We start from the raw sequence: 20988 nt of genomic DNA, 5'->3' as shown, positions 1-20988 counted from the left end.
CGTCGAGTAACGTAATTAAAAATTTTACCAATACACCTGGCTGACATCTAAAAAAAATCTTTTAAAAAAATATTAAACTAACAAAACTAGTCCAATTAGATCTTAGTCTTGTATATAAGGCAAAATACTACCAAATATTGTTATATTACATTCTACAACGGCAAACTTTTTCCTGTTATTTCCTGTATATTACCTAAAGTATACGCAATCCTATTCTTAATATGAGAGAGAAATAACAGCACTTCTTTTAGATTTCCTCTATGTATCGATTGATATTAATGAACGAATTGTACAGTATTGTACAAAGTCTAGTCGGTACTTTAATCGCTTATGGATTAATTTTGGAAGAAAAGCTTTATGCAAAATTGAAACACTAAGTTTTCTGTTGTTTTCTTTTGATTTTATTTTTTTGTATTTCTTGATATTGGCCTTATAACAAAAGTTCAGTGTTTTAGACGGATATTCGAATACTTGATGAGTATGAAGATCAATGTAGTTAAGTATTTTTTCTTTAGATTTTGTTAATCTTAAATTTATAATGCCATCACTATTTACAAAAGTATTTTCTGCAACTATAAAATTTACGTTAAGTATAATATGATACTATTTATTGTGCAGCCACTATTCTTCTTCATACATTTTATATAATTATGTACAATCCATTAAATAGCCCCCAAACAAAATATTACATGTTTTCCAAACCCTAGCGCGTGTGAGTGTCATGAACAAACTTAAAAACTAGCATAATGAACTAAACATAAAAATTTCATAAACTAAATTTATTCTCATAAATGTCAAGAAAATCACTTCAAATTAATAAAACTTCTGTCTTCAAGTGTCCTTGCACAATTGTGGCTGACATTCCAATATCCATAACCAGACCTCAAAATCGATTGGTTCTGTCTTTGTCTGAACAGAATAATAAAGATTTGGTATACCAAGACAGACGCCAGACATGATTTACTTAGCGAAATTTTATCTCTAAAACTTTTTAATTGTATTATAAAAAAAAAAGATTCTAATTTAAAAATTAATACTCTCTGACAGAAGGATTAGGAAAAAATGTTGAAGCGGGTATCTTGCCTAATGATCTTCTAGCTCTAGTATATTTAAAGATTATGGAATAAAGATTTAATAGTTAATTATAACTTTTTATAGTAATCGTCAAACAAGAAAATTTTCATTAAGATTTATAGTGTTTCTGTCAAAATGATTCTTCAAATTTTGTATTTTTCTGATCAAACTTGTAAGTTAATATAGACAACTTATCATAAATGCTGATTTCATGAAAAGATTAAAAGTAAAAGTAATAAAAACTTACCAATATTACTTGAAAAACAAGAATTAATATTAATTTGAATTTGAAATAGGAAACGCATGTCGAATATTTTTAAAAATACTTTAATTTTTTTCTGTCCTTCCAGTATTTTGAGGCAGGAACCTAAGTCTTTCACTGGCCAGAATGTAAAAAATGTAAGGCTATAGTAAACTTGAATAAAGTTTGCTATAATTATATATGTATATATTAATAACTGTTAGCGAAACCACTGACTGATATTATTGTAATGAGATGTAAGTTTAGTTTCATTCGATATTATTTTCCTTCCCTCGAAGATTTTAATTTTATTTCTATATTTGATTTTAAAAAAAAATACTTTGTTTTCGAGTAGCTGCATCTTTGGTAATCAATTTAACAACCGTGAGTGGTATGTATTAACATCAAACGTCTGTTGAAGATAACACTGTAAGATAAAATATCCTGGTTTACATTATAATAGAACAGATACTAGAAATAAAATTATTTTGTTTTTATTATATATATATATATATATAATAAAAACAAATATATATATATATATATATATATATACACAATAATAATACAAATATGTTAGATCAATGATAGTATTTGAGTAATGTGGACTTAATACAAAGTTAAACAAGCCTTAATTTTTGTTTTACAATTAATTTTATTTAAATTTTATTAGAAATACGAATGTTCATATAATTAATACGTGCTAAGAAAAATGTTTATCGAAAATGTTATTTTTCCTCGAATAATTTCTGTACAAATTGTTCTTTATTAATAAGGGAAGAGTAGGGTGTGAGCATATATTTGGCACAAAAGCCTAGTAGTCCTCACCCCTAATGATACAAAGCACTCCGTTTGATCAAATTGTCTTCACATCAAATAGCCAAAGTGCCTGAAATATTTGCGTGTGATTTAATCTTAATGTTAGACTTAGTTTTCCCTTTTTTTGTTATTATTAAACAGGTATATAGTGCATGTTGTCGAGAGTGGATAACTAGAGGATTTTATTTAATCTGACAAATGTATATAGAAGTTAGAAAAGAAATAAATTGTAAAAAAACATTGTAGCTCCAAAGGAATTTAAAGCAATTAATATTGAAATAGGTTTTTCTTCCGAAGTTTCAATCAACATGGGAACAGAGTCTGTGCACTAACGTATTTGTAAAATGATTTGTCCTCACAAAAGCTTGCATTATATAACACTATTTTATCATGCAGAGTACCTATATATTGATGCTAATTAAATAAATTAAAAACTTCAATAATCTTAAAAAAAAAACTATTGGTCATCGTATTGGAATGAAAAAAGATGTTTACTTTAAACTTAAAACTTTCATTAATTTTGTCTTGCTCATCAAGAATTGTTAATAAAACAACTAGAAAGACTATCAAGATCATATCAAAAAAAAATTGTATAATTTTTAGTATATCGAAAATTAAAATTCATATTATAATATGTTTTTATACACACAAAGAAATATACATAGTTAACGACATTAATATTTTTTTTTTAAATATAATGTTAGAAACGTTTTATAGCAACAAGAAAAATGTGTTTCAGCAAATAACTAGTGCACAAATAATTAAACAAATAGTTATAATTATAATCATACCATATACATGTGTATGTATACAGTTTTAAGAGGGAATTGTATGGAAGCTCTTTCAACTCCTTTGATTTATTGTCGGTATAGTTTACGTATAAATACCCCTGAGACGTTGTAAGCCACAACGAATTTTATTTCTAAATGATATAATTCCTTGATATATCTTTTTTATGTTTTTGAATCAGTATACAAAAAAAGTACGTAAATAAATAATTTAATCTATACATATAACAAAAAAGTAATAGATCGCTGTTTAAGAAAAATATAATAGGCTAGAACAAAACAATTATTATTAGAGTTTTTATTTGTGTGTCTGTACGTTTCTTTATCCTATCCTCAGAAACAGTTTTTCGATTAAAATTTGTTTACTTATAGACAATTATTATATTTTGGTAAGGTTTCAGCCGGCTTATAAGTAATAAATTTATGTAAATTTAAAGTATCACATAAAACAATGAATTGATTATTTTGACTGAAATTTTAGTCCATATAAAATTATTAATGTAAGTTTAAATGAAACTAATATTTTTCGGATAAACTACGTGTAATTTATTTTTGTAAAAAACTACATACTCCCGACCTTTCGGTTACTTTTCAGCAACCGTGATCACGAGCAGAGGAGATGTGAACAAGTATGTAGTTTTTTACAAAAATAAATCACGATTAATGTAAGTTATTATGAAAAACACAGTTTAACAATGATTTTCTAAATTTTTTTATAACCAATGTAGATTGATCTGAGATATATAACAACATAGATATATACACGAAGTAGGGCTCATCTTAGGCTGGAAATTTCAAGATTATAATAATAGTATAAAACAAGCCCAGCGTAACGCGGCTGCCTTATAACTTTCAAATATTCGCATATTGTATGTGTGTGCTAATTTGTTTTGAACTTAGTTCAACAAGTCTTGTCAGTCATAAATATATGTATATATTAATAGGTTACATGGATTTACCCTGCTGTACATAGAAAATATATATAAAAAGAATTATGAGAAGCACTATTGGAAGGTACCATAATGACAGTGTCTTTAATCCAAAATGAACCAATAGATACATTATAGAGATGAAACTGAAAGACACGTGTAGGAAAATTTTAAAATAATCTGTTAGGTTCAGCATTTTGCAAAAAAAAAAACAACAAAATTAGACTTATACAATATACGGTGCTTGTGTAACTAAACATACATTTAGACAAAGAATCAGTCTAATTATCAAACACGGTATTATGTGGAAAGTTTTCGATTTCAGTTCAAGTATGCTTTTATACATTCATGGACAGATTTTATTTACAAAGTATCAAATTTGAAGAGGCTTGTTTTCATTTAAGTTTTTTTCAAATCTGCAAAAGCTTTCACGAAATACATTAGATTAATACTGGGTATATTAATTTATTTAATTACCAAATAAAATTGAAATGGAATTTTTTGAATGAATTCATTTTTTTGCTACTTGGACAACGGTATTGAGCGATATACCATGCACAAATTTGCAATACGACATCACTTCTGTTTGTCCGTTCAAATATGTTATCTCGTTTTGCTAATAAGGCCAGTTCACAGCTTTTGAATACCTCATGGCCTTCAAAGGAATGAAGCCGAATGCTCCAAGTTTACCGGAGGCAACCCTCTGTAAAAACAAAGTGCCATCTATAAAATTTTGTCCCACCTGCCATGTATTCTCACTAGTTCAGTTTAGGTGGGTATATAAAAAATATTTTTAATTTTTTATTATAGTGAACAATATCTCAATTTCCACCTAAAAACCTTATACTGAACCATTATCATCCACTTATCCTTTTTTATACACAATCTAACACCTCACAGAGTTTTGTGTAAAAGAAGTCTACAGTGGAAGCTGCTAGTAAACGATATAATATTTTTATACAGATGTTATATTTGTTCAGAATGTGAAATGCTTTAGGAGGGATAGTATTTTAGAACTAGAAAGGAATGTTAAAAACAAAAAAACAAGTTTGCGAACTAAAGATTACTATTAAAATTATCTATTTTAATTGGTAAGTTAAATTATGTGTAATCAACTCAGACAACATCGCAGGCAACATCTAGAAATTGAAATCGGTTTTGTTTATATATATTCATGTGTTGATTATAGAACTTCAAAATGATATTACAGAAAACACTTGAACATGGTAATGTTCAAAAGATTACTTCGTAGAATTTCCCAAGAGAATGCTTTAGCAACACAGAAAAGTCTTTTAACATAAAAAGTCGAAACTGTAACATTTAGATTGTTTCATTTTCAATTATTATATAAAAAAAATAGCTTTATAAAATGAATGAATTTACTGTAAAATCTATGATAACTTAAAGTGGGTAAGTTCATACCAGATGTCTGATGTACTTGATCGTTTGTACCAATCGACCTTATTATTGTTGGGTTGGTACTTGACAAATAGTAATAGTGCTGTTAGTAGTGAAGAGACCAATTTGGTACCAATTCAATGTAATTTTAATTCGAACGACATTGTGAACTGCAACTTTTTTCGAATAATTGCTGGGGACCTAACAATGAGGATTATTTGAGCATCATAAATATTTTTATTTTCGAGGGTAGTACTTCAGCCCAGCCCAGCTTTTCTATGAGACTTACTCGTTATTTAATATTTTTTGGTAATAAAAGTAATACGGTAGGAAGCAGACGTAAAAATCAAGTTATATTTTTATAGTTTCAGAAGGTTTTCTTAAATAATCATAAGGTAAAAATCAAAAACAAATAAATAAACTTTATTTAAAATTGGCTATCCACTAATGCAGCTATAATAATGCCTGTCTTCATGATATTTGAATCATTTAGTACCTGTTTAAAATAATGTTATACAATTTATCCCTCACTTTGTAGTAACACATGGTGGTATTACCTAATTTAAACTTTTGGTTTCTCTTTACAAATCCTAAAATAAGTTTAGTACAAAACACCAACATTTAATAAAAAAAGTCAATGAATATTAGGGAAAAAATAAATTATCTAACGAATAATCATTCCTTGTTTGCTGTTACGAACTTATAATTATATATTTTACGTTTTATTTGTTGACTACAATATTTAGTTACGACTACGCAAATTTATCTATTTATATTAGTTTCAAATATAGCGATAGGCTTTTGACTCACCTTTTGATCCAGATTTTCATAATTTGTAGGTAGCTTTTATTACTTTTGGAGAAAAAATTGCTTAGTGTTATTTTCCCTTTTCAATTCTTTTTCTCTTTTTGTATATTATAAATTTGGGTTCAGGACGCTTAGCACAATTTTCATCGTCACAAAATATACGAATCATTTCCCGTTTCGCATTCAGAAACCTACGTGTTCACTTACTGGAAGAGATTAAAGAATGGAAAACTTTTAATGTTTAGATGTATTGTGATGCAAGTTAGGGTAGGCGTATTGTTCCTTAGTTCTAGCATTTAACTACTACAATAAAATGTCCTTTTTGTTTAATCATAAAATAAATTGTCCTCAGGTGAGAACCCAGCCGCAATGCAATCGTCCTCTCCTAGCTACTTTCATCTCAACTGCCAGAGCTTCTTAAACATACTCATTACTCTTAACTTTATTATAAGGTGACAATTACAATAAACGTCACCTGAAATATGTCCTTTGAGATGTTCATAAAATTTAGCAAATACAGCACGAAATAAATTTTTTATACCCAGTTATTTACCTTATAATTGATATAGTTTTAAACATCAATTTAATCAACTTGATAATATTTATGTTACTTAAAATTATTGTTAGCTATTTTAAGTTTCACTTTTTGGAATATACTAATTGAAAAATAGATAAATATTTGGGATTCATTAACTTATATTAAGTATAAATATTCTTATATCATTAATTAAAACTTTTAATTTGCTTAGTTAAAAGAATACAGTTTTTCATACAATAACAGCTACAGCTTGTTAGTAATGAAATTGTCCGAAAACAATTTCAAAGTAAACTCTACACTAATGAATCTTTGACTTATTTTTTTAGCATTTATTTTAGTTTAGTGAGAAATCAAGTTTTTTTAGTGTTATATTTAACCAATCTGATATAAATTCTTTAATGAAATTATGAAGTTATAAATACGACATGAAAACACAGTGGAGGAAATTTTTATTTCGTGTAACCCATTTAATATAAACGCTAGATTAAACATGTTTTTTTATTTAATATTATTATGTAATCTTTATCTGTATTGTTAACTGTAAAATATATATAAGCAATCAATGTGAATATTATCATAGATTTAGATATAAAAGCACCAGAAAAGTATGGTTTTCAAATTGTTATTAATTAAGTACAATAATGTATAATATAATCTAGAACATCATTATTAATCAAATTACAATTTTATATTAAATAAGATGTATCTTTAATATATTTTCATTTAGTTTCATTGTATGTCAGAGTAGTACATTATTTACAGACATATAAAATAAACGTTGAAAATTGTTTTGTTGTAAAACTTAAGAGTATAATCACACTTTAATTATTTTCACTATAAAAACATTGTATATATTCATACACGTTATTGTGATACATATAAACTCACAGATATTAATTTTTTTGTAAATAAAGATAAATAAAAAACTGTTCATTTTCATACGGCTATTTATTTCACACTGCAAACATGACTGTTATGTTATATTTTAATCAAACTCATAGTTGCATTTTCTAAGCCTGTGCAATTTGAAAACTTACTGTAGATACTGATACATTATTTTATAAACGATTTTTAATCGATTCTAACGAAAACGAAATAAATATATATATAATTCACTGTCAGAAAAAAATATAAATTTAATAATAAAACCAAAATGACTTTATCAAACCTAAGGAGAAAAATACAATAGTTATTATGTTATGTATGTATGAACCCACACTTTATAATTTTATACATTCGAATGCAATGAAAAATTTCGTGAAAATTAATTTTAAAAAATATTCTATATCTTTGAAAAATCTCTTCTACAATCTCTTACTCAGATATGTTACATTTTAAAAACATCTTACCTTTGGTAAACAAATATTAAGCCCTTAAGCCTCGTAGACAAGATATATCTATTTCACTATTCCTCTTCCTATTGCTTAGACCCAGCATTGTCTTCTGTACGTGAGAGCGTGAACCGAAACCGTTAAATTCAATAGATTTCCATCTGAGACTAAGACACTGATCAGTTCAACACCAAACGCACATTGCTTGTATTTTATTCGATTGTTTAAAAATGTAAATTACATTAATTTTCTATTTCTTACATACAGTAAGTATTAATACTTTCGGCTTTAATTCCTAATCACGTTCATAATATGTAATGTATTAAATGTCATTTTATCTAATGAACTGGAAAGTAAAATGTTAAGAAAACACCTTCACCTCTTACTTTTTCATGTTTCAACAGTACTGTATTTTCATAATGAGATCTAAGATTTTCGCGAGTTTTATTAATTTAAATGAAACTAATATTATTCGGATACACTACGCGGATTTTTATCATTTAAAAAACTACATAATCCCGACGTTTCGGTTACTTTTCAGCAACCGTCTGCCCGTGATCACGGTTCCTCGGGCATATATTTTTAAGAAAAAGTAAAAATAGTAATTATTATTATTTCAGAGAATCGTATAAATAAAGATTTCTCTTTTTATTAATATTCGGATCATTATTTTAAATTTTATATTTTTTTTTATTCCGGTTTTATATGAGTACCAATTTAGAATTATTTAAAAAACAAATTTGAAATTACTTTTGATATATCGCAATCCAAAAACTAAATTCACCACATTTTAATTACGTTTTAAATATAGGTTTGTACAGCAAGAGGACGGAAATAAATTAAAAACTCTATATTAGAGAACGTAGACTCACAGAAATATATTATAATAGTATTGATTGTCAGGTGCAAAATATTTAGTCCACTCTGGTTTTGTACCTACCCCTATCATATCATGTATAACCATGTAAAGTAACAGTTTAAACATTATTTTCACTTGTAACGCCGTGGACAGAAAATAAAGGCAGAAAATAAAATAAATTAAAGGTATATGAAAAATATGATTTTTTTGCTGAGTGTAAAATATGAGGAATAAAATGTTTTTATTAAAATTTATTAATATTGAAACACTTTTCTACAGAAATGTTCATTGGCAGGACCTTTTATCACTATTTGCTAGTCGGGAAACTCGGTCGTCGCATAACTTGGAAATTTTTTTTTTATTACAATCGGAAAATATACTATTCATACCTTACCTTCTGCTAAACTATCATAAATAAAGATGCTTTTTTAAAACTGACGTTGCAATTATTGTTAGTTGTTTGTTATATTTTATATAATCAATAAAAAATAATTAATGGGTATAAATGTATTGCAGTTATTTTGTTCTTCTAAAACTAATTATTTATTATTATAATAAATTAAGAAAATCTTTCATAATATATTTTGTTTTTTTGGCAGCTATAAAACAAAAATTTATAAAATAAAACGTATAAATGAAACATTGTACTTTTAGTATAATATCTTTATAAATAATAAAAAATAATCAATTTGATTATACAAAAGTTTTCAAGTGATCCCTTTTGTTCAAAAGTAATCGAAGTTATGGGAGAAAATATTTATGTATGCCAATACATTGGAAAACGAGCAAACAGCCCATCTTGTCGTAAATGGTTACTGTAGCCCATGGGCATTTGCAATAGAATAGAAGAGAATTGTAGATGCGTTGCTTCCTAAATGTATGTATATACGCAGTTATATAAATGTATATATATATATATATATGTATATGGTATATACGCAGCTCAAATCTGACAATATATTTTGAATCTTGTTTATATCCAGCTTTAGCGGCAATGGCTAGTTTTTAATATTACTGAAGTTAAATTGAATAAAGACAGACATTTTAGGTCATCATTATGACTAAAAAACTTTATTTTTAAGGCCATCATAAAAAAAATCTATAAATAAATTTCGAAATTTCATCCTGAACTTGTGGGAAGTGCAGCTTATACTAAGAGTTTTAAGCTGTATGTGTTTACACAATGAGAACTAACACTTCCGAGGGTTCATTTAAATAAAACTAATATTTTCGTATTTACAACACGTTCTCATTGTAACTGCGAAATAATCGAAACGTCGGTATTATGAAAAAAATGTACTTAAAGTAATAAAAAACTCGTAGTAAATCCGAAAATATTCGTTTCATTTGTATATTTTTATATATTTTAGTATATACAAAAATTAGAAATTCTGATATTGATCAAATTGGATAAAATAATGAAAAATAATGAGTCTTCTAATAATATTGTCTTTTATATTTTCAGTTATATATTATCTTTACTTAAAAATGACATATTGAACACAAGTCATAAATAAAATGTTAGGAAAAAATAATAAACTAAGTTTAAAGATTTGATTTGAACAAAACTCATTAGACTGTGGTGGGAGGAGAAAGAATTTTACATTGCAGAATTTTGTTTAGTTTGTTGCTCACTCATGTGTTACTTACGAGTTTGAAGTTTTCATTAAGGTTTTTGTATACTTAGTTAATAGATACATATAAGGTACTATTGGAATCGTGAATCACTCTTTATGTAACAAGTACTTAGCACATATATAAATATTTAATGAGAACTAATTGAATATTTGCGTGTATTTAGTACGCGTCATCGCATGGTTCCAAATGACAAAATTGGGTTTATGCAATAACATAAATTGAGTGTCTGTGGAAGTTTAGTCACTAACAAATTACAGCAAATACATCTATTTGTTTATTAATCTCTTTTTAGTGTAATTAGCTTTCGAAATTAGAATTAGTGTTTTGATCAACAATTTCAATCATTTCTATTTTCAAATTTCGTTCTGAATAATGTAAACATTCTGAAATAAGATAATAAGGTTATACCTATAGTCTTTACTTAAACCATGTTTAAAACTATCATTGAGCCCAGAAACCGATAGAAGGAGTCTTATTTATATCAATAAAGAAGAGATCATTTATTTTTAGGTCAATAGATTTATTTTTCTTTTATATAATATCCTGTATTTATTTTATAAGACTTTATTCAGATATTTTTGAAATTTATCTAAGATACGTATTAGTAATGGATAACATTACTATGAACTTAGGAAAAATTATATACTTTATTTAAAAACAACTACTGTGATGATCTTAGTGATGTCTCTCATTTCTCAGGTGGCTAAAATATTATTATTAAATTCATTAATGTATAGAAATGGAAAATATTTCAGTTCCACAATTTTGAAGCCTTCGGCGTAGGTCTAATTTCATTTTTTTGCTTAAAATTATAGTGTTCAAGGTCTACATAGGACGGTTACATTAGGATAAAGAATAATTATATCTCAAATGAACATTATTAAGTTTTCCAATTAATTTTGATTGCTTCTCTTAAGGTTCATAGAAAATATATTTTTAATTAAGAAAAGTAAATACGTATTATATTTAAATAAATTGAGTTTTTAATCATTTGAAATTCTGTTTATTTTTTCTAAGAAAAAAAAAATTACTTTATAAATTACAAAAAGACTTAGAAGAGGTGTATATTTATATACAAATTAATTTCAAATTGAAAGTGTCTTAGAAATTACAATCCCTTCTCTGCTAAATAATATCAGTGGAAAAAAGGCTAAGAGCAATTTTTTGCGGTTACTTTTCTTTACTTTATATAATAGAATCTTTTTAACTCTCCTTGGGTCAAGATTGTACGTTGTACATATTATTTTATATACATACAATTACCAAAATTACATCTGTTTTATTGTAATAATAAAAATAATATAAACATAATGATCACAAAAAAGTCAAGCCTATTTTATTTAGCCAAAGTATAATTAAAGCGAACTACAACTGACAAAAATAACAATATAATAAGCTAAAATTAAAACAGTCATTTAAAATAAATGGTACAAAATTTTGTTTTCTTAAATTACTATAATAATAAAACACATCAAAATAGAGAGATTACCGTCTCATCTCAGTGAAAATGTTATAAGTAACTTTTAACTTATGGTTAAAAAAATAGACACAATTGTTTGTTGTTTACAGAGAGAAATCGATTGAAATCTTATTTCTCGTTGGATTGGTGAAAATAACATTTAAATGAGGCTGGTATTAAAAAATATTCAACTTCAGCAATAAAAATAAATGTCATGTTGTAAAAATATGTATTGAAAAAATATCTGAGACTTGAATTTTATAAAAATTTATACAAATACACCCTTCCGAGCTTATCAAGTTGTAAGCAGTTTAAGTTTTTGCTTGATTAGTAATTGCAAGCAAAATTTGCATTTGTTAAAATACAAAATTCCTTTAATGTTAATATTATTGCACCATCAAATGATAACAACATCCGACAAGTCTGCGGTTCCAAGCTTTTCACCAATCATTTGCTAAATTGAGAACAAGTGCTTATGTAATATAATTTGGATATAGATAACCAGATCGAAGTCAATGCTCATAATTTAAATGAAACTAGTATTATTCGGATAAACTACGAGTGATTTATTTTTGTAAAAAACTACTTACTTTTGTAACCGAAACGTCGGGAGTATGTAGTTTTTTACAAAAATAAATCACGCGTAGTTTATCCGAATAATACTAGTTTCATTTAAATGAATAAAACTCGCGAAAATCTTAGATCTCATAATGCTTATAATTAACAGAAAAATATTATTAAGAAATAGAAAAAATATCCATTAAATGACAGATGGTAACAATAACATGGAAATGAACTGAAAGAAAATTCTTAATAAAACTTGGAAATGGTATATAGATAGGATGATATGATATGATAATAAAACACATCGTGGAAGCAATCCAGGAGTCACATGTCGCAGTTGATGGATATCAGTGTATATTTTTTTCTTATTCTCTTATTCAAGTATACGATTGATATTTTTACAATTATTTTTTTTATCTTAAGAGTCGAGAGCTTAATAAAACCGTTTCAAATTGTTAGAAACATCGAGGACTGAAGTTTTAATTAATAATTTAGTTATTAGTTCAAATTACTCACTTAATTACAAGTTATAATTCAAATTCCAAATGGGTTTTTCATGAAATGCTAAGTAAATTTTATTCAAAAATTACTTTAATTTAAATAAATAATGTTCTGCTATCTACTTCTAATATTGATCTCACTCTCTTTGACGCTGTATTACAAAGGTTGTTGATTACAAATTCTTACATAAGTAAACGGTGAAATTTATATTCAATTTTAAGTAGAATCGAGAAATAAAATAACAAAACAAAACATATAACAGATGCAAGAGAACCTTTGTTTGATTACATATTTAAAATTTCAGGTTAAATGCATAGTCGTTTAAAGGAATACGACTGCTTCTTTATCTGAATTCTCGATGAAAAGCTTTTAGTGTCTCTCCTGATACGGATTAAAGACTGTATTCTGATCCTTTGTCATATTATTTCGAAAGATAGCTTTGTATTTTGTACGTGCAACGTTTTATTCGAAGTATTGTAAATTATTTTTGTTTCTTAGGAAACCGAGAAATTATTATTTTTTAGTTGTAAAATGTAAATCACCTCGTACATCTTAATCGGTGCTGTATTTTGTAAATTTCTAGAAAATAAAATGCAACAGAAAATATCTTCTCACTGAAGTCAAATAAAATACTGTAAATACAAATTAAAATATGCATTGATCGAAAATCTCAGAATTATATAATACAAGATCCAAAATCCACAGAAACAATAAAAAATAACGTAATTTAGTTACGAAAGAAAGCAGATTTGTTATGTGTGATTGTAAAAAATCATTTTTGGTTAGTTAATGCATGGTAATTGAGTTGGCAGCTCACAAGTTACATAGCAGTCTAGAATAATTTGATAACCTCTGTAGGGTTTGTTACAGTTTTTATCAATTTATATTATAATGACTTTATGAAGGCCGGATATTTTGATCCACTAAAGGATTTTGAGTTTTATAATTCATACATAATGCTGAGGATTTACAAAAAAATCGAAATTTTTAAATAAAAAAAAAATATTGAGCGGTTAATGATTTTAGCATAGCCACTTTCTATGAGTTGGCTTTTGTCGAAAGTTTTAAAGGTTCCTCATATGTAAAATAAATCAAAACATCAAATTAAACAACGTTGAATAGATCTATTAATTTCTGTAATTTTATTTAATGTTTTCCTTAGACCTTTTATAAAGGCATTATCCACATCCTCAGTCGTCGATATAAAAGGTTAAGTGCTATCGAGCTGATTGTTACCTGTGATGGATTTATTGTTAAGATTCATTGAGATAGCGTAGCTTAGCCGTAATATTCTAAAAAATAACGACTTACGAGCATTTCAATTGAATTAACTTTCATTGATTATTATTTTAGCCTGCAATAAAAAAAATTGTTAATATTATTGATTAATTAAAGATATTAAAAAATATGTACGTCCAGTGGATGTATTTTATAATTATATAAGTATTTTTTTTTTAATTTTATAGTGACTCTACAAGCATTTATTGAGGTGGTTGTTTTTGTAATTCTTTGAAGTTCTAAAAGTTACCAAACATAATACTTATAAGTACTTTCGGCACACTAATGATTTGATGAAATAAAATTTAACTAGATCACTGTATTTCTAGATTTAATGTTATAATCACAGTTTCAATTAATTAAAAACCAAACACAAGTTGAGGTTTCAACTCGCTTGTGTTTATTATCTGAAAGAGCTCTTAACATTATGTCAAAGTTTTGTTTGTAAAGGGTCATGTTTAAATACCCGTTGCTTTTACGTGATAATTTCATGGTAAATAAGCTCACCCTAACTATAGTGTAATATGTGTAAGGTGGTAGATAAAAAATATATATCAGTATAAAAAGACATATCATTTTATTCCTGCTAACTACTTTGTGTTAATTTTTTCAATTACACGCTGTCAGTGTGTTCACTGTTTTATTGTATTATCACTTTGAGCAAAAATTATTTCATAACACTTGGATGACTCAGATTAGATGGTATCACTTACGCCGATTATCGTGCATATCAACGATATATTGCAAACCAACAACACATGCGGATGACAGAGAGGGTGGTGTTTTATATAACGGAGGGGAACATAAATCTCGATAAAAGTGTAAAAGTGTAGAATAAAAATTTTGTCTGGGAAATATTTAAATAAATTCTTTCATATAGTGCCCGGATTGCAGTTCTCTATCACAACCACCGCCAGAGGCTAGGATGATATTTTACCAAATGTACACGTTCACTCGCCTCGCGATTATTTTTTTACGCAAGTACAGGATATGAAACGACTTCCTTCCCGTAGAGCTAGAATTTAGAATTTTTAATAGTTATGTTCACAGATGCCTTCTTCACCTTTGAGGCCAGCAATGTATTTGCATTTCTTATGAGCAAATGTCCAGCATAACGGTGATCACCTACCATCAGGTCAACTATCAGGTCGATTGACGTTTACAGTGTACACAAAAAAAGTATACTAAAATATTACCCTGCATAAGGTTAGAAAAAATAAAACGCAGATATTTATAAAATGAAACGACTTGTGAACTTTTAATGACATACTCAGATATAGTTGGCGAACTATTGACAGTAAGGGAAGTTTTTTCGTGGAGTGCCATTATATTTTACCCCCGGAGGGTTTTTGTCACAAAGTCGAGTTAAAATCATACACTGTCGTCTTTTTCTTTTAGATGTTTGCTTCTGTGTAACTTTAAACAATTGTTATAGGACTTAAGATAAATTATTTTTCAATTAAGCTAAACAACATTCTACATTATGTGAAAGGTAACTTCATAGTTTTATGAGAAAGGAATAAAGCAAACAGGAACTTTATAAGAAGAGCTAAGTTTCGTTATTGTTCCCGGTTCCTTTTTAAACAATATGCCTTTAATGTAGTCTTATAACAAAAGTTTTGTTATTTTGAAAAAAAGTGAATTTAAAATAAAAGTTGAAACATATTAATAATGCTTTTCTTTAAAAGTTTCTGAATTAATAATAGTAAATGTATAACTTTATCGATCAAAGGAATTAATAGAAGCATATGGTCATAAGTCCAAGTTACTCAAAATACTCCTTTTGACTCTTGCTTGAAAAATACTGCAAAACATTTAAATAATGAAAATTTTATTCTATTTATAGAATATTTCTATTTAAAGCTTACCTATATCATATGTAAAAAAGTTACCGCCTATTTTCCGACGAAAGCAAAAGTAAATTTAAAACAAATGATATACTCATATGTTGACCTCTTTCTGAATTCTTGAGAAAAGCGGGTGAGTGTGTGCAGAAGAAAATTGAGGCATAAATAATATAAAAAAAAAATGCCATTTTAAATAAAATATAATTCATATTTAACTTTCTATGTTACTAAAACCATTTGAAGTTATAAAAAAATGCAAACAATTATTATTTCCACTTTTAACATGCTACACGGACTTTTAATTTTGAAATTTCTTTTTTCCGACTGAAATTTTTTATTAAAACCTCCACTTTATCGTATTCACTGTAAGCTCCGGTTAAGCTTTAACTACTTTTTCATTTTTGTATAAAAAGATTGCAAATGTTAACATTAATGATTACTATTTTTATTAATAGCTCGCAAATTATATATTTTTTTTATAAACTGTGTTCGTGAGAGAGACTAAAATCGCATGAACGTGTTATGACTCAGATAATTCCTACTCGTAACGATGGATATTTTTATATTTTAATTCCAGTATTAGTTCAAGTTTTCTTAAATATTAAAAACATAATCATGCAAATTTAATAACGTGGAAACTTAACAATACATCATCTATACAGATTATTGATTAAGATTTCCATAAGAAAACTTAATATATATTGAAGGATTAATTTCTGTAAATTAAGATAGTCAATACTTGAGTCAGAGCATGATAGTTTAATTGGCAAAACAACTGGAGCGTGCCATTCCGGAGGTTACGGGATCAAATCCAGCAATACTCTTCTATATTTTCATTTTGAATTTAACTTTAATAGATTAAAAAATTATCTTCACCATTACTACGCCATTTAATCCACGCATAATATGAAGAACCTTAAGAGTTTTTTTAATAAATATTTACGAACAGGCAGAAAAATATCAGTATTATATATAGAAAAGTAAGTGCTCTTCGCTAACCATTCAATTATAAAGTGCTTCGTATTTACCTATAACATTACGTTCATGGATAAAATTACCAACTGATAAATCATTAGCTTTATAATACTTTAAACGGATCTTGGCATTAATTTGTATAGGAACTAAAAATGAATTCGAGTATAAGAGTTATACGATTAACAACAACCGAAATATTTATACGTTAATTACCGTTTTGTTACGCTATTAAAAATCTCGTTAAACCATATACTTTGAATTACTTATAGCAAATAAAACAGGTTTTTTTATTCTGTCAAGTTTAAACTGAATACCCAGGAATAGATACCGATGATGATAATGTACGATATCACTTTAAATGGATTTTTAACTTCCTGTACTCACATGAATATAAATATCGTAAACGCTACATGACATTTCCTTACAAGAAGAATGACTATATCTTTGCTCACGGTTGATCATTGTTATTGAAAAGTAACCGAACCGTCGGGAGTATGTACCTAGTTTTTTTAAATAATAAAATACGAGTAGTAAATCCGAAAAATATTCGTTTTGTTTGATTTTTATCTTTATTAACTTAACCTTCGAAACTATGATTTCAAATAAAGGGTATGAATAACAGAAATATTGGCAAAATCAAGATCTATTGTCCTTCAGTCCAAATCGGATGTGTTGTTTCATAGTTACTAATATCCGTCATGTAATCTAAGATTAATGTATGTATCTCAATGCAACTCCATCTAGTAATGATTTTCAATTGATTGTAACTTGTGCGATCGGTAATGGATTTAGGAAGTCAAACGGAAACAACATGCAATAACATGAAATCATGTGGAATTGGTTTGCATATGTTAATGAAAGTGTAATTAAAAAAGTAATCACGAAATTTTTTTATGTTATATAAACTTATATGTATAATATTTATTTGTCTATTTAAATCCTAACAGAAATTATCTAATCGGTGTCTTAGACTACAACCATATCTTGAAAAGTAGTTTAATTTTAATACTAGAAAAACAAAGTGACCTTAACCATACCAAGTATCGGCCATATTGTTTTTCCTGTATCAGTTAGTATTCGTTTCAACTATGATTAAAATAAATTTGATAGCTTTATTGAATAATACGATAACCTGTTCTGAATGTAACTCCGTTAAAAGTACGACTACACTGTTTGTTAAATTTAGTTAATACTCTCTAATACTTGATATATTCTCAACTATTGGCGGTATTTGTGTTTTATATTTTATTGTACATATTTTATTATATCAAGAAGTCTACTTGCTTGGCTAAAATAGAACCAAAAATGAACCAATTTCTATTAGCAAAGCGTAAACAAAAAGTTAATATCAGTAAGAGTAATAGTGTAGAACCAGGCACGATGGAGAGATGGAGAATAATTACTTTTAGAGGATACCGTCTCAGTCTAAAAGACGAACAGAAGAAGAAATAACGTTTTTAATGTTAAATTAATTATTGGAATAAAATCTATTGAATTGAATGTGTAAGTTTTACTAATCTGTATCATGGAACTTGTACTTGAATTCTTGATATTTGCTATGAGCCTACAATGTGAACCCTGAATAAATATTTTTTGGAACGATAATAGTAAAAATACTAATAAGCTAAAAAGTTTATTTTATTATTATATTATTTTTGCTTTAGTTAAGACTTCGCTGAAGTGTAATTTACCTAAACTATGGTCAAAATTTTAGGACGGGTTGGTTAAAGTGATTGTGTTGATTATTCTGATATCAATATTAAATAACAGCTGTTACTAGTGACTCCGTCCAATTTCTCGAAATTCTTAACTAATGAAAATAATTTGACTTACCTACTACGTGATTACCTTCTTATATAACTATAATGTGGTTGTGGTGGCTAAACGTTACAACTAATACAATTTACCTACAGATTTGTTTCTATTCTTAAGTTAAACAAAACAATAAGTAAATCTAATAATACACGGACACTCAATTCTAGCAAAAAAATATTCTTATGTTAAAGTAATCAAAAAACAAAGCAAATTCGTTGGAATAAAATATTTCCGAAAACGTTATTTGCCCGTTTAGGTTAGTGCAGTTAGTGTCTCTCATTTCCTACTGCCCGCAACAGCGCGATACTAGTGAAGTATTCTATACTATACTTCCAGTCGAATGAGATATCACTTAATTTCGAGGAGCAATTTAGGATCAGTACATAGGCCACTATGTCCTAAACCAGAATTGGTGGGAGGCGCCCGATGGGGCAACCTGCGCGCGTACTAGACAGTACTTGCACATTGCAACATTATTTTATTTTTCTAAAATAAAAGAATTTTCTATAATAAAAGTAGTTTCAAGTTACTCCTTATTACATCAGCTACGACCCAATATAAATTTTGTCAAAATCGGCCCAGGAATTTCGGAGATTAGCCGAAACCAACAGAGTAGGACAGGTAGACAATAATTTAAAAAAATGTTATTTTGGTGTATGCATATATATTAATAAGCAAGTAGTAAAAAACGATAATTTTAATTTAACAAACAGAGAATCAAATTTTATTTTTATGTAAAGATGTTGCATTGCTCTAAATAAAAATAAAACCTGTAAGTTTTTATTTAATTTCTTATAGTAAAAAAATATTGAATATAATAATAATTCTATTTAATATGCGTTCGAAAAATTTGGTTCATATTACTTTACCTTACAAAATTCATTTAATGAAACAACAATACTAAAAAAGTTAAAAGTACGTTTCGCCAAAGCAATTATCAAGTTTGTAGTCAGGGTTTTAATATTTTTGTGCTAGTTTGTTTCTGTAAGAAAAGTCTTTTATTTTTTTATATAACGAGGAAAAATCTTATAAAGGTATTTTTATTGTTACGAATGTAATAGTTAATTCGAATTTCAATGTATATTGTCTTGAAATATATATAATTAAATTTTTTTATACATATAACTTTTCTATTTATGTATGTTTGTGCGGATCTTTTTCCAATTGTTTACAAATAAATATATATATATATATATATATATAACATATCTTTTCATGATTATTTTTCAACACTATTACTACTTAGTATTACTTTTACTTTATACTCTTACTTCCAACTTTTATAATATATCTAACTACGGATTAAGAAATATATACAACTTAAATTATTCAGCGGAGTAAAAATAGGCTCAAAAAAACAATGAAATTATAATGTCCAATGGTATATAAATTTTTTAACAACGTCCAACTTTACTATGTAATATAAGAAACAATGAGAATAAATAAGTATTCAAACTGATTTCTTTTTTATGTACCTTAAAAAAGAAATAAAATAAAAATTAAATAAATTTGCAAACATAGCAAATCCACCTCCACCTAATACCTTTAATAACTACTAATTTGCGCCATGAAAATAATACAACATAAAATACGATTCCTAACCAGATTTTCTCAGTATATTCGTAGCAGCACTTCCCCCATTTGTTGTCATACAGATCAGATCTACGTAATTCATAAAATTAAGCTCAGATTTAAAAAAATCTCATTTATGTAACTTTACAATATGGCAGTAAGCGATAGTGATTTAGTGAATAAATTCACGACTTTCGCTGCATAGTTGGCAATAAAAAATATTATTAAAAATACCCCGCCGGACGCCATAAGAAAACAGCACCATTATATTATGCTATATTAAAACTTCTCATTTATCTTTATTCAGAAATGCTTATGTTATCTTTACAGCTCTCGTATTCATATTTTATTAGAAATAATTACGAATGGATTGCTTTTGGATTAATTCGCAGTAAAATAAGTATAGCAGTCTATACTTATTTTACTACGAATGAATCAATGATTATAATCCAATCTCAGACTAGTTATCTTGTTCACCTATGTCAGAGAATTGGTTCTCAAACCTATGGTTTTAATAAAAATATACATAGTTTTAAGAATTTGTTTGCTCTTAAA

At 26.9% G+C, this 20988-nt stretch overlaps 1 protein-coding gene across 1 annotated transcript in view; it reads left to right on the top strand.

The window, feature by feature from the left end:
• Nucleotides 1-6647, top strand: part of LOC116773623 (uncharacterized) — a 69773-nt gene extending 63126 nt beyond the window's left edge. Inside the window, exon 8 of the mRNA XM_032666109.2 lies at nucleotides 6409-6647. Within this exon, the coding sequence (XP_032522000.2) occupies nucleotides 6409-6512 (104 nt within the window). The 3' untranslated portion in view covers nucleotides 6513-6647. The remainder of the gene's footprint in view (nucleotides 1-6408) is intronic.
• Nucleotides 6648-20988: the final 14341 nt, after the last annotated feature.

The sequence above is a fragment of the Danaus plexippus genome (assembly GCF_018135715.1).
Source record: "Danaus plexippus chromosome 22 unlocalized genomic scaffold, MEX_DaPlex mxdp_27, whole genome shotgun sequence".
NCBI classification, from domain to species: domain Eukaryota; kingdom Metazoa; phylum Arthropoda; class Insecta; order Lepidoptera; family Nymphalidae; genus Danaus; species Danaus plexippus.
Note: the sequence above shows the minus strand (reverse complement) of the source record. Positions and strands in the feature narration are given on the sequence as shown.